Here is a 15,381-nt window from a genome sequence, read left to right as displayed (position 1 = left end):
AGGTAGAGCAGTGACAGTAGTAATTCCCACTGCAAAGGGTCTCACATAATTTCTGTTGCTCCGACTGTGACTCTAACGGCAAAAATTTACTAAAACTCCGACTCCACGACTCCAACTCCAAAGCGCTGCTTTAAATAAAAATTTTTAAATATATTCTCTTTTTGCAGCATGCTTACACTATCTATTATAGGCTCTAATTTTGGAGGAGAGAGGAACATGTCCACCAGATTTATTCCCAAATGCCTCTACGTGGATGGAGCCCATTGCTTCTAAAAACAAATCCATAAATACGCTAGAGGAACGACTTCGAATTTCTTTTTTTGTAATATACTTTTTATAAATTAAGACAAATTCTAATCCGTTTGGAAATTTAGAATGTATGCTTTCCTTGTTGAGATACTTGATCGATACATTTATATATATTTTAATTAACTTACTGAGGATAGTAAGACTAGGAAAAATAGTATCGAATGTCAGTTTAATCTATGGCTATTTGTTTCTTTCTTTCTTTATTTAATTTTTCTTTAATTGTATTTTGGAATCATCCACAGAATTTAGTTACTGGTTACTAGATTTTTTCTAATTGTAGGTTTACAACGAAGTTGATAATTGCTGTCATGCGCTCTCTGAACGACTCGGCAATAAAAAGTTTTTCTTTAATGACAGGTAATTATAGATTTATTAACTCTGATTTTTAAATATTATCCAATATGATGACGAAGACCAGTCGGCCGTTCCGTCATACAAATTTTCAGATGTTAATGAAGAATTTTCTGAAGATAGAGTCAAAAGTAGATCTAAGTAAATATTTTGGTTGTATGACTTGAAATCCTTTGTCCGTAAGGACAGGGGTTCAAGTCCTGGTGTCACTGGTTATTTGGTTTGGAACGGGGGTAAGTGGCGTAACTCTGCAATCCTAGCTAGAGTTGACCCAGTTCTAAATGGGTTCCTGGAGAAATCTGGGGAAGGTAAATAGGAAGGGTGTGCGAAAGCTCAGGTAGGTTGGCCCCCAACCCCCCATTGCATTTTTTGGCTCAAGGGCCATGAAATGGAGATCAGCACCGCTGGTTTGGACTTTCGTGTCTTTTGTCTTTATTTTTATCCTTTTAAGCTCTTTATCCTTTTGCGACTAATAGCTGTATAAACACAAGGAAAGTATAAAAAAAGTATTGAATTCTGATAGTTACTCAATATATTTTGATTCAGCTCTAAGCAATCGCATTTTTGAAGATCCGTGTCACTAGGTATTTTTTGAGGAAATTCAGTGGAAAAAAAACTGTCCGTGAAGCAACTAAAGTTATCTTAAATTCATAAAATAGTACATCGTTGAATAGAGACTTGGGTGAGTAAACACTTAACCATATGTACGCAAGTTTAATATATCAGTAGCCAATCAAAATGATTCTTAATCCAAATTACATACAAACCTAGTGGCCAAAAAGTAAACACTGCAATAAGGAATTATTCAAACCTTTAACAAAATTATATGTCATGAATCAATAACTTTTTTTTTGTTAGGCTTCAGCAAACTTTATCAGTGCATCATTATTTGTACCAAAGAGTTTTGAGTGAGTTAGATTCTTATTTGTTTCTTTGTTTAGTCTGCATTATATTTTGGTGAAGATGGTTGCTAGTCATATAGCCGAAATTTTCGCTTGAATTGTATTTTGATCACTGTCCTAAAAAAATTCCTCATTAACTTCTTATATTTTGTCTGTCTTAATATTGTAGTTCATTAATGATTATGCCCCAGATATCACTGATTCCGTGGTCCGACCAATAATTACCTACCTTCCAGCTGTGACGTTATTTCTTGGCATTTTTCCAGCTATTGTTGTCGCTCTTATGTTTGTTGCTCATATATTTTGACACTTGCCGTCTCTTTGTCTGTGTCTGTCGTTGCCTATAGCTAACCTTATTTTAATTTCTATGTCAATGATTTAAAAAGTGAATACTCTTATTTTCTAAAAATTTCCTAGGACCTCCAAACAATTTGATCAGTTGCGAAATGTGACTGAAATAGTTCCTGACCCAATCTAATTTGATACTGTATATAATATAAAGCAATTTGCTATTTTAATTCATAATAAATCATGTTCTATTAGGAGGCTAGTGCTACCGGTAATAGGAACAAAGTAGCATATACCTGATTAATATGCTCGTAATTTGAGGTTCGAATTCTGAAATGAAAAGATGAAAATGCTTAACTTGAAACCACTTAAAATAAAGCAGAATATTTGAACTAAGGAGCTTATCCATCATCTACCTACACCAAAATTTTGCATTAATTATTTTAACTAACTATCAAACAGTTCGTGTTAACGAACTGTAGTAAGGAGCGACCCGGCTCGATAGTAACCGAAACTCTAAAAAATGGAATTTTGTTACCAATAAGTTATATCAAAAGAATCACGTTTTAATGCTAATTTTAAATATATAATGTACATAAAGTTTAGTCTTACCCATCAAACGTTACGAGCCTGAGAAAATTTCCCTTATTTTGAAAATAGGGGGAAACACCCCCCAAAAGTAATACAATCTGAACGAAAATTACACCATCAGATTCAGGGTATCAGAGAACCCTGATGTAGAAGTTTCAAGCTCCTATCTACAAAATGTGGAATTTCGCATTTTGTGTCAGAAGACAGATGACGGATGCGTGTTTATTTGTTTTTTTTTTTTTTTTTTTTTTTGTGTTTTTTTTCCAGGGGTTTTCGTATCGACTAAGTGGTCCTAGAAAGTCACGAGAGGACTCATTCTAACGGAAATTAAAGGTTCCAGTGCCCTTTTTAAGTGACCAAAAAATTGGAGGGCACCTACACCCCCTCTCACGCTCATTTTTTCCCAAAGTCACCGGATCAAAATTCTGAGATAGCCATTCTATTCACCATAGTCCAAATACCTAATAACTATGTCTTTGGGGACTACTTACTCCCCCACAGTCCCCGTGGGAGGGGCTGCAATTTTCAAACTTTGACCGTTCAAACTTTGACTGGGGGGGGGTACGTGGGAGAATCTTTCCATGGAGGAATTTGTCATGGGAGAAGAGAATTTCAATGAAGGGGGTGCAGGATTTTCTAGCTCTATTTAAAAAAACAATGAACAAATGCACATGAAAGGTTTTTTCAGTTGAAAGTAAGGAGCAGCATTACAACTTAAAACGAACAGAAACTAGCACGCATAAGAGGGATTCACCTCCTCGTAATACCTCGCTCTTTACGCTAAAGTATTTTTAGTAATTTCAACTATTTATTCTACAGCCTTTGTGATTCAGGGGTCATTCTTAGGGAATTGGGTCAAAATTTAAGCTTTAGTGTAAAGAGCGAGGCATTGGCGAGGGGGTGAACCCCTCATATACGTAATAAAAACATACGAATATAGAAGTTCGTTACGTAAGTTAATTCGTAAGTTACGTATATTTTTTACTAATGAAAATGTTCGTAAAAAATTAAAAGTTCTAGTTGCCTTTTTATGTAATCAAAAAATTGGAGGGCAGCTAGGCCTCCTCTCCGCTCCTTTTTTGCTCAAAATCTTCTGATTAAAACTATGAGAAAGGCCATTATGGAAAACAGACAAAAGCAAGGTACGGCCGGATCACCCAAAAGGAAAGACACCATCTTAAACTATTTAAATAAACGCTATGTCAGACTAGCCCATCACTCATTGGCACACACGGGTCTACAGGGGACAGAGTAAGACTTTATATTATATTTGGGGGGAGTGCATTTTAGGAAAATGGCAGTATGTATGCCATTATCTTACATTTTTGCAAGCGGTGTCTTTCGAACTAATCTCGGAGGAAACTTTCATGATCTCGTGTTCAGGGATAGCCCTTTAGTTGGTATATATTTTTTGAAATCTGAAATTGCTTCGTGAACCAAACTCAGTGATTGTTGTCTCATTAAGGTAGTGATTAGACCAATGCAAATGAAAGCCAGGTTCATTTTTGAAACCCATTCCCACTCTTGGAACAGGAGCTTTGGTTAGGAAAAATTTTCCCCCTGCATATTCATGAAGCAAACTCTCCTATGATGCTCCTGTAGAAAAATGGTTGTTAGGGGGGAGGAGATTTTGAATTAAGGATGTGAGAGGAGAAAAGTATGAATCTTGTAAATCTCTTGAATAGGAGCCACCTTTGAAGCATGGAATTCTTATAAATCTCTTCATTATTTTTTTCTTTTAGGCCAACGGAATTAGATGCTCTTGTTTTTGGCCATGTCTTCACCCTACTGACCACCTCAATGCCAGAAAATTCACTAGCTTCTATTGTGAGGTCACATTCTGGTTTGATTGCCCTCGTGAAAACTATTGAAGATAGATACTTCAAAGATCCTGAAGTCACGAGAACCTAAGGAAGTAACTTAAGTGTAACCGTCTTATAAATAGCTATTGTATGTTATATTTATGATATTCATCTAGATTTTTTTTTTCATTTTAAGAACTGTTCAAAATATGTCAGGTATCTTCGAAGCCGTAATCAAAGACTAGTGCATGGTTTCTCAATTAAGGGTCCTGTGATTCACTTAGTAGAGGTTTTGAACTGGTCTCTGAACCTCCCGAGAAAGTCTTTTTTTTTTCTTTTCTTTTCTTTAAAAAAAATTCGAAAAGAATTCGGTATTTTCTGCTGAATGGTTTATCTTCCGTTTGGAATGTATCCGATCTGTTTCAGAAAAAAAAACTTTAGGGCAGGATTTTATGTACATTTGATGGTTAATTAGTCTATTGTCTAAAGAGAAAGACTTGAAGGATGTCCTTGTCGAAATATTTCCTTTTTTTTTTGGTTTTCATAGTTTGCTACTGGTTGACAAAATCCTCGTTTTTTCTCATCTATTCGAATTTATTATTCATTTCTTATATCTCTTTTCTCTTTGTTTCATACGCCATGTGTAGCCAGTATGGTCTTAGAATGTACTGAAAAAAAAGAGTAAAACCAACAATTAAAAAGAACAAAATTTCACGTTTCTCAACTTATGCAACTTGTATTTTTAAAACTGGTGCAAAAAGACTGATGATATTTCTTTTCGTTGTAAAATTGATTGAAACTAATCCTTGTTGACAACCCACAAAAAAACAAAACAAGAATGATGGTTTAGGTGCCTAAAGGTCATTAAATAGCAGCAGAAAACAACCGACTAACCTATTAGGCTCTCAATTGTATTTTTCCGACCATGATATCGATAATTATATTTAGAAATTAAATTATTAAACAGTAAAGGAAAAAAAAGATATGCTGTTTTAGTTGTAGTCGGGGATTCCAAGCTAAGAAAGTCGTAAAATAACGATTAAGAACATTTTGTTTGATACACAAGTTCTGACTTCTGGAACTAATTGCTCTGAATATGGTGATTCCATTTAATTCTGATATTTTGAGGACTAGAGATTGCTTCATAGTTTAATGTGAGGTCAACATTAGGACTTGAGAATTCCTTTAAGTAGATGGCACTGCATCTGCTTGCGTAATTTTGGTGTTATTTTAATTCAAGAATAATCATAGACAGCGCAATAGCGGTTTCTAAGTAAAGAGTGATGTTGGCACAATGTTTTTTTTTTTGTGGGGGGGAGGGGGGGTTCGGTTTTAGACGAGGACACTTCGCACCGAATGAGTTGTCATACAAGTTTCGGAAAGGCATCATTCAATTGGAAATTGAAAGGGCTAGTGCCCTTTTTAATAGTCGAAAGAGTGATTGAAGGGCAACTAACCCATTTCCACACCCATCACTTCCCCAAACACATCCAATCAAAACTTTGAGATAGCCATTTTGTTCAACGTAGTTGAAAGATCCCGAAATTATGTCTTTGAGGATGACAACCCCCCTACAGCCCCCAGGGTAATGGTTGTAAGTTATGCCCTGGTATATATAGAAAGGGTGATCGTATACTTTGGAGGGGCTCATTAGATTTTTAATAAGCAGTTCTAGTGCCCTTTTTAAGATTCAGAATGATCAGAGGGTAGACCCCCCCCCCCACCCTCTCTCTTACCTCCTATTTTCTCGAAATACATCTGATAGAAGCTCTGAAATGGCCGTTTGTTGTTTTAGGAACTTCATGCCTTCAATTGGCTCAAAATGACTATCATATCCATTTTGTTCCAACTTCATGAGAACTTCAATGCCTGAAATGTGATTGTTACCTTATTTGATTTTGATGAAATGGGTTTGTAGACGAAATTGGATATCCTCTTCCTCTCGCCAAAGTTCTTTTTAGCCTATCTTGTGGACCTGCTAAGCTATTTCTACCTTTTTAAATTGTGTGAAAAGTTTACTTTGGACTTTCTCAGGCAATCTACAATCAATTGTCTTGGATTTTCCCCCCTCAAAAAGACAAGTCTTTGAACCTTATATTTGGACTATAATCAAACTTTGAGTAGCGAGCATTGGAGTTGCGCATTTTTATTGAATTATTTCTGATGTAGACAGCGATAGTATACGATCGGTGGGTGACAGGACACGGGTTTACTCGCCCGTGCTAAATTTCATACCGACGAATTTCGAATATGGAATAGAAGATGAAGTGATAATTAAGTGTGCCGTTGAATTTTTTGACGGATCAGTCATTTCTTCTGCTAAGGTGGAATTTTGGAACAAAGTTAACGATGATATCCAGCCACCAAAGCGTATTGGTGCTAAGGCAGCGTCAAATAATGTTAAGAATATTCTTGATCTGCTACGTAAGTGTGATAATGACGATTTAAATATTCCTTGCTGCGTCATTCGTGTACCTACTGAAGTCCCCTGGGTACCAGCGGTAGCATATTCCAGACTAGCTGTGGGCAGATGTTAAAAGCTATGTCTTCTAAAATGGTGTCTTACAAAACCAATTTCCCATCCTTTTCGTCTCGCAACGATGAAAATCATGCCACTGTGATTATCTTTACTGTTCCCCGGGATCTGAGCAATCCTACGAAACGCAGACAAGTTCTTGAACAAGTTTGCGGTCATGAATTGATTATGTCGGTTAGACCTGTTGGTGACAAGATGATTGTGTCCATTGATAAAACTGCTGCCCCGGAATTCTGTGTCTCGGCCCAGTCTGTCCTACACTACTCAATCGGGAAAATGAAAGCCAAAAAGTACTATCATTTAGTTAAAGGCATTGAAAGTGATTTTGAACTCGGTTTGTTTAAGGAGGTCCCTGGGATCACTGATGCTACTCGTCTTGGCAACTCGGATTCTGTTAAGCTCTGTTTTACGGATGCCAGGTCACTCGACCATGCTTTGAAGGATGGTATTCGGATTGACTATGAATCAATTTGAGTATCTCTTTTTCATGATCTTCCACGATGCTGTAACAAGTGCCGTTCACCCAACCACCTACTGGTGGCATGCGAAAGTTCTTTCCCGAAATGCTCTCGATGTGCTGGTCCTCATGAGGCAACACGTGATTTGCCCTGTCAAATGTAGCCCAAATGCGCTAACTGTGATGAATCTCATGTTTCTTATAGCCTACGGTGGCCTATTTTACGTTATATTGTTAACAGCAGAAAGAAAACCCCAAACCTTAAATGAATGAATTAGACTATACAAGTACTATACAAGGTTTTATGTTTCTTACGAATTTATCACTGTACAATAATGTTGTTTTTAACTATTACGATGACCAAAATAATCTGCCCACCAGCCTCTTAGCTAGCCCCGATAGCCCTTTAAACCAAATTAACTGTGAATATCTCGACGCTTTTGATTTTGTGAAAGATGTGAAACCTAAGCTAATTGAAGAGACCAAGCTTAATTTAATTTGCTTTAACAGCAGAAGCATATGGGACAAGTGGGCTAATGTTAAAGATTTAATTTTAATTAATGATTACTGCCCTTTCAACGTAATTGGAAAAACGGAGACATGGCTTTCGAAATTTGATGATACTAATGAATTTTCCCTCCCTGGCTTTCAAACTTATTGAAAATTAATCAAGTCCTCTGGCAGCATTTCTCTTTACATCCAGTCAAGTCTAAAATTCACCTGGCTATTAGATTGTGAATCCTTATTCTCGCAACCTATGAATAATAGATGCATTTATTCATTAATCGTAGACATAAGTGTAGACGAGAATTTTTTATTTTTTCATTATTTTATAAACCACCCTCATTTCCGACACATTTCTTTTGTAATCTGTTTGATGATTTTTCTGGTTTTATTAATTTACCACAAAAAAAGGCTATAGTTTTTGGGGACTTCAATTGTAATTTACTAAATGTTAGCAATAATAATGATTCTGATTCCTTCTTTAAAATGTTTACCTCAAGTGGTCTTCTTCCCAAAATCCTTTTTCCTACTAGAATTGATCCTTTGAGGTCTAAAGCTACTGAAATTGACAACATTTTTGTATCCAACCTGGGAACCCACCTATCCTGCAAAATAATATTTTCTGACCTGTTAGACCACTTTCCAATCTCTCTCTCCCTACCTTCCCTACCAGCTACTCAACCATCTAGAACTGAAAACCCTACGTCTAATAGAATATATAATACTGTGAATAAGAACCGGTTCACGGATCGTTTTAAATCCTTAGACTGGTCCAAGGTTTTGGAAGAAAAAAAAAGTTACAGGAACAACAAAGATGTAAAACCCCCTGAAAACCTAGCTTAATATGCAATGGCAGATCAAATATTAAATTCAGAAATTCTAGCGCAAAGCTCATTTAACATAAACAAATATTTTAATACTATCAGGTGCATCTACCAATTTTCATAAAAGTGTCAAAACTTCAACGTTTACGTAAATAAGCATAGCAATAGAAACTATTATTATGCAAAATCATCCTGATATTTTCTCTTTCTTTTCCTCCTGTCAAGTCTTCACATGGATTTTCATTTCCTTCAGCTTCTTCTCAGAAGCTATGCGCTTTTTCTCTGAATATATATATATATATATATATATATATATATATATATATATATATATATATATATATATATATATATATATATATATATATATATATATATCCATGTATCATCACACATAGAGAGAGAAAGAGAGCGGTTTTTATTACAGAATTTTCGTTGCTCCTGGCTAACCTAGAGTTGCAAAAACATTATATGTTAAACGTAGACGTAAAAAAATGGCACAATATTACATGGTAAACATAGATAAACGTAGATATAAATAAACATTACGACATTAGATGTCGTAATGTCTTAACATACATGTCTTAATATGAGAATATTAAGTTGGGTTGGGTTTGACAGAAATACTTTTCCAAATCTCATGATGAGATTGTTCAGTCTTTACTCAAGGTACTAGATTTCAAGTTTATTGAGTGCTTCTTGGTAGAGAATATTGCTACATCCTAGGATAATCCTAACTACCCTTTTCTGCACTAACTCTAGGTCGTGCATTAGGTGAATAGTATGCAGTACAGAAGGGCTCCAGAGAGGGTATGCATACTCCAAGACTGGCTAAACAACGTAAAGGTAGGCGTAGAGGAGACTTTTGACATCGCAACCTAAACGACGCACTTTAGAATGTGATTGAAGGGAAGTGTTACCCACCCTAATTACACCGTCAACATATTCGGCAAAGAAACAGTCTTTGGAGACAATGAGTCGCAGTATTTTCACTTCAAATACAACAGGAGTGGGATTTCAAGGAGGCAAAGTCACTTTTTAGCCAGGTGCACAGTCTGCATGGATAACATGGTCTTTGTCGCTGAAATTTTTTGCTTTAGTAATAAGATCTTTAAAACCGAGAACCTCGTGCAAGCCCTCATTGAGGAAAATTCTTTCATTCTCAAATAGATTGGTAGTGTAAATTCTCCTCTGTTCTGTTTAATAGTTGAATGTGAAGCCACCCTTTTTTTTATTCACAGATTTTTGTTGATAACTCGACACAGCTCATGCATATTCTTGTATTCCTTGTAGGTTATGGGGGCACCAAACCCTCAAAGGAGAAGTGAAAGGGCCTCAAGTTAATCTTATATGTACAATCCTTTTTCAGGATATCATACCTAGTGATTTTGTTTTAGCTAGTGATTTACAGTGGTTTTATTGTAAATCTAGTGATTTTTCATGATGTAGCGCGCAGATTTGTGATTAAATCGAATAAATCATACGAATATCTTAGTAATAAAACGAAAACGCGAAATAATGATTCACTACCTTTCCTAACATGTTCTTTTAAGAAAATATAGTTGCTGATACAGTTAATACAGCAATAGAGTAGCTACTACAGCGAATATAGCTGCATATAAATTTTAATACAGTTCCTGCTATTAGTATTTATGCAAATATACCGCCTTTGAAACTTCTGATTTAAGGTAAAAAATTAAATATAATTTTCTAGATGAAAAAACAAATCATTGAAAAACTAAATAGGACTTAATTCTTTTTATGATATGATTTTAAAAATAACTAAATAGATTAAATCGATTGTAGTGTGATGATTAAAGTCAGTTAGGAATAAGAAGGGGGAGGGGGTATCTACTCTAGGTATTTTCTAATGATTTTAACCGTTACTTCTAATATCCAATCTCCTAATTTTCTTATTGGAAATTGAAACACATAATAAGCACAGATAACATCCTAAATTAAAGTTTTTTAGATTTATGTGCTAATATATCAAACAGTTTATGGTAACAAATTTTTAGAATGGAGCAACGAGGCCCAACAGTAACTGAATTTATATAAACAGAATTTTGATATCAATCAATTAACATCTGGAGTCCTAAAATCAATAAAAAGGAAGCAGAACCTTTGGAAGGAGTACAAAAAAAGACCAAATAAGGCCAAGCTAGAAGCATTTAAGTTGTACCGTAATTTTCCGAAATTAATTATTCGCAGAGCTAAAACAGTATATTTTACAAAAAGATTTGTTGATTGTGGTAAAAATATAAAAAAGACGTGGGACGTGATTAAGGAAGTTAGTCGGCCGTCCATGAAACCAGAAGGTCTCCCTAAGTCTCTCATTGTAGACGATCAACTTGTAACAGAAAAAGGCCAAATTCGACATCATATGAATAAATTCTTTGCAGAGATAGGGAAAAAAACTGCTAATAGCGTTTCTTATTCCTCTGTGTCACAGTCTTGGAAGCAGTTCTTAGGTCCCTCGTGCTTGAAATCAATGGTTCTTGGGGAGGTTACGGTGCAGGAAATTAGAAATATTGTTCTGTCTTTAAAGAATTCTTCAGCAGGTTTCGACCAAATTTCTGCTAAAGTAATTAAACATATTCTTCCATCGATTATCATCCCAATTTACCACTTGATTAATAGGTCATTTGAACTAGGAGTATTTCCCCAACTTCTTAAACTTGCTCGTGTTATAGCTCTGTTTAAGGGAGGTGACAGAAAGGATCTTGGGAACTACAGACCGATCTCTCTTCTGTCAGTGTTCTCTAAGATATTTGAAAGAGCAATGCTCAAACGTCTGGTGAGATTTCTTGAAGCTAAATTTTTTTTCCATCAGCATCAGTTTGGGTTTCGCGCAAAGTATTCTACAGAACATGCTTGTAATAGACTTCTTCAGTTTATACGACGATCTTTAGATTCTAATCTTATTCCTGCAGCCATTTTTCTTGATGTAAAGAAAGCTTTTGACAGCCTTACACATAAGATTCTCATTGGTAAACTTTGTCATTTTGGTGTCCGTGGGGAAGCATTGTCTTGGTTCTCGTCATACCTAACTGACAGATCTATGGCCACAGAAGTTACAGACGAAAAAGTTCCAATTGAATACGGAGTACCCCAAGGTTCTATTCTTGGGCCAACCCTCTTCCTCATATATGTGAACGATCTCTACCGACTTTTTAACACCCCAATTAACAATGTTTGCTGTGGATTGTGTCACAAATCTTACTCTCAGAGTACGTTGGTGTTCACACCTAATAGTCAAGAAGAATTAATAGCATTTGCAGATGACACTACTTTAGGTGCTGCAGCTCCGGATGAATCATCCCTTATTCTAAAGCTTCAAGCAATGACTGAGAAAATACTCTTTTGGTTTGACATAAATCAACTAACTTTAAATGTAAAAAAGTCCTACCTTCTTATTTTTTCTCGTAAAGGTGTGAGCTGCCCCACAATTACTGAGCTTCATACACCAAGAGGCTCCATAAGTCGTCCCCCGGATCGATATGTGCGATTCCTGGGAGTTCTTTTGGATGAAAATTTATCATTTAAGTGGCATGTTCAAATAATAAGAGTGAAAATTTCCCGTGGACTTGGGATCACCCGAAAATTAAAGCGTTTATTCCCTTTCCCTATCCTCCGTCTTTTATACTTTTCTCTGATTTACCCTTATATATGTTACTGTTCGTCTGTGTGGATGTCCACATTTCCCTCGGTACTTGCTCCTATTCACAATCTTTAAGAGAAAGTGGCAAGAATTCTCCAGTCGGCTACACACACTCCTCTTGACCTCCTCAAAATTAAAGATATTTATGTTTTATCTCTATCTTCGTTGGGATATCAATACTTCCAGGGAGATCTCCCATGTTGTTTTTCGGGACTGCTTAAGCTAGTAGGGGAAGTAAATTTATATATCGTTCGTAACCGGAAGGGTGTGATGATTCCAGCTAGTCCCTCGGTTCGTTCAGACTTCGGCCTGGCTGTGACTGTGGGACGTGCTTGGAACTTGGTTCCCGCTGAGATCCGGCAGTCACGAACACTTGGCTCCTTTAAGAGACAGATGAAAAGTTTCTTATTAAAGGCTTCTTATTAAATGTTTCTTATGGTTTATTTATTATTTTTTCCTTTTTTTGGGTTGTTGCTTTGTTGGTGTTGTATCCTCGATGACGCGAGAATTTTAATTTGTATTTTATTATCGGGTGATGTGAGGGTCGCTGTTTCGTGGGGACTGCCGGTGAGTTGATTTCTTTTCCTTACATATTTATATCTAGATGCTGTTTAGTATGTTTATGACAAGTTTTTATGATTCTTTTTTTATTGTATGCCGTTTCCCAAATAACGGGCCATTGAGCCCTTTGGGATATTGTTTTTGTTATTGTTATTTTATGAAAATAAATAGAACTTGAACAATATATCATCGGCTTATTATGTTGATTCCAAATATATATAATTCATAAGCTTCTATTTTTTTTATTTATAAGCTTCCTTTTTTTCTTTTTAAAACCTTAAAACGAACTGAAATTGATGCATACATGAAAGGAGTTGTCCATTCCACAAGACAATGCTCTTTACGCTAGAGCTTTTACTTTCTGTGCTTGTTCTTTAAGTTCAATTTTCGAAACATAATGAAGTAAGCCCCACATAGTCTTATGAGACTATTGGATACGTGTCTCTTACGCCGATCAGCATATCAAAACACCTTACCATGGTTTAGCCTTATGTTTGTGTGCACTTGTATGTTCTCCAGTGTGAAAATGTTATTGCCTTTTGCTGCATTTTTTCTTACCGCGGCCATTTCAGCTGAAGTAGTCGCTACGCAGAAAAATGACTTAAATAGTCTGCGTTTCTAATCCATCGTTATAACGCCATCTATCCTGGCGTTACTAAGTAGATTACACTTATTGAAAAGAAGCAGAGATGGTGGCTCAAACACTTGAATAAATAGATGGAAAACGAGGAAAAGTGGATGCCAGGCATGGAGAAATTAAAGAAGACAGCGTGTGGGATAGGCGTACTATTGAAGGTTAGTAACCGTACTAACCTTCAATCGTCAAGGTTAGTCTCTCATCGAACATTGGTAAAAATTCAGCTGACCAAAATAGCTGAAATTTTTAAGCTAAGGCAATTTGAAGAAACCCTCTGATGGATATCCGAGAAACTCCACCTGTTCTGAGGACAATGAAGTCCCACTGCACCATGCCAAACTTCATTCTGGAAAATTGCCGATATCTCTGTAATAAGCTGGAAGATTTCACAGTTTTACTCCGTGGTGAAATCGCAGCGATCGCTACTGTAGTGGATATCTGGCATCTTGACGATGCCTCTAGACAAATTGTAGGATAATAGCTCATTTCTCAGTACGCTTAGCCGTAGAAGTAACCAAGATTTAGTTTAATCCATGTGGGTTGTCCCCTCCGCAATCCCTCACTCTCTACGCTAAAGTTTGACTCTGCCACAATTCTACTTTTTAAAACAATTAAAAGCTTTAGCGTAAAGAGCGAGGGATTGCGGAGGGGACAACCCATTTCATATACGTAGGAATTTCTGTTCGTTTTAAGTTTTAATGTCGCTCCTTACTTTCAGCTAAAAAAATTAGTTTTTTTTTATTTAATTCTTGTAATAAGAGGCTTTTACTTATGCCTGTTGTGACTGGAAATTTAGATAATTGTCAGCTACTGATTTCAAAGGGTACCATAGTTGACACCATAGATCCTTTTAATCCAACGTATTTACGTCTAGCTGTCAAGGAAGGAAATCTAGATATTTGTCAGCTATTAATTTCAAAGGGTACTGAAACATATGCCATAAGTTCTTGGAAAGAAACATCTTTATATATAGCTGCTGTGACTAGAAATCTAAATATATGTCAGCTACTAATTTCTAAGGGTGCAAAAATTGATAACGTAGATTCTTGGGGAATTTAATGCTGCCCAGTCTAATATTATACTTTTGAACTGAAAAGGCCCACTTCCTCATGAAATTGTACGTTAGAATTCAAAGATCTTCTCGTCTGAACAAATTATTTATCTTGGTGTTCCAAAAATACCAGTTCATATCCTTGTTATCTCCTAACAGAAGTAATCAAAGGCCACAGATCAGCTTCCTATGCTTCTATAGTCTCTGCTAGGCTTTGTTTCAATCGCTGTTATGTCACAACTCTGTACAACACTGTTGCTCTACTGCAAATCCTCCACATTGCACCCTTCGGGAATATTCATACAAATGTTGATACATTTTAAATTCACTCCACTTTTATCCGTTTTACAAACTACCAACTGAGCTATCAAACTCGACACGCAATTCAAAGCTCATTAATATTCTTCACATAGCACATCCTTCTATATTTGCTGCCAAACCTATGGAGAACAACAACCACAATATTTCAAGACATGCTTGGAGCCACTTCTTCAATTATAGTTACCATGTCACAGTTATATGGTGAAATTTTGCTTTTTTTTCTCTCTTTGGAGTGCTCCGTCATTTTCTTTTTCTACTAAGACAGGTATTCAAATAATAATAATAATAATAATAATAATAAATTTTTCCTCACTTTCAGTTGAAAAAAAAAACCTTTTTTTTATTTAACCCTCCGAAAGAAACTATATTGTGACATAACAAAATCGTCTTGGCAGCTCCTGGTAGTGGCTAAAAATTAGTCATATGGCTTTTTATTTAAATAATTTGAAAAGAAATATTCCTTATTTATTGTGTGCATTACCAAACACAGGTTACTTTCTCTTTTGTTTTTTTAATGTTGCAATTTTAATCTTTCCCAACCGTCTATAAGGTTTAACTTTCAAAATTGTCTATAAGGACAACAGAT

General features: G+C 35.8%; 1 protein-coding gene across 1 annotated transcript in view; it reads left to right on the top strand.

Annotated features, from left to right (window-relative positions):
• LOC136042357 (metaxin-2-like) overlaps positions 1-4,418 on the top strand; it is a 35,855-nt gene extending 31,437 nt beyond the window's left edge. The window contains exons 6-7 of the mRNA XM_065727324.1: positions 590-666; positions 4,184-4,418. Of these exons, the coding sequence (XP_065583396.1) occupies positions 590-666; positions 4,184-4,352 (246 nt within the window). The 3' untranslated portion in view covers positions 4,353-4,418. The remainder of the gene's footprint in view (positions 1-589; positions 667-4,183) is intronic.
• The last annotated feature ends 10,963 nt before the right edge of the window (positions 4,419-15,381 follow it).

Source organism: Artemia franciscana, unplaced genomic scaffold (assembly GCF_032884065.1).
Source record: "Artemia franciscana unplaced genomic scaffold, ASM3288406v1 Scaffold_1171, whole genome shotgun sequence".
In the NCBI taxonomy this organism is placed as follows: domain Eukaryota; kingdom Metazoa; phylum Arthropoda; class Branchiopoda; order Anostraca; family Artemiidae; genus Artemia; species Artemia franciscana.
The sequence above is the reverse complement of the archived record's forward strand: the minus strand, read 5'-3'. Positions and strand labels throughout refer to the sequence as shown.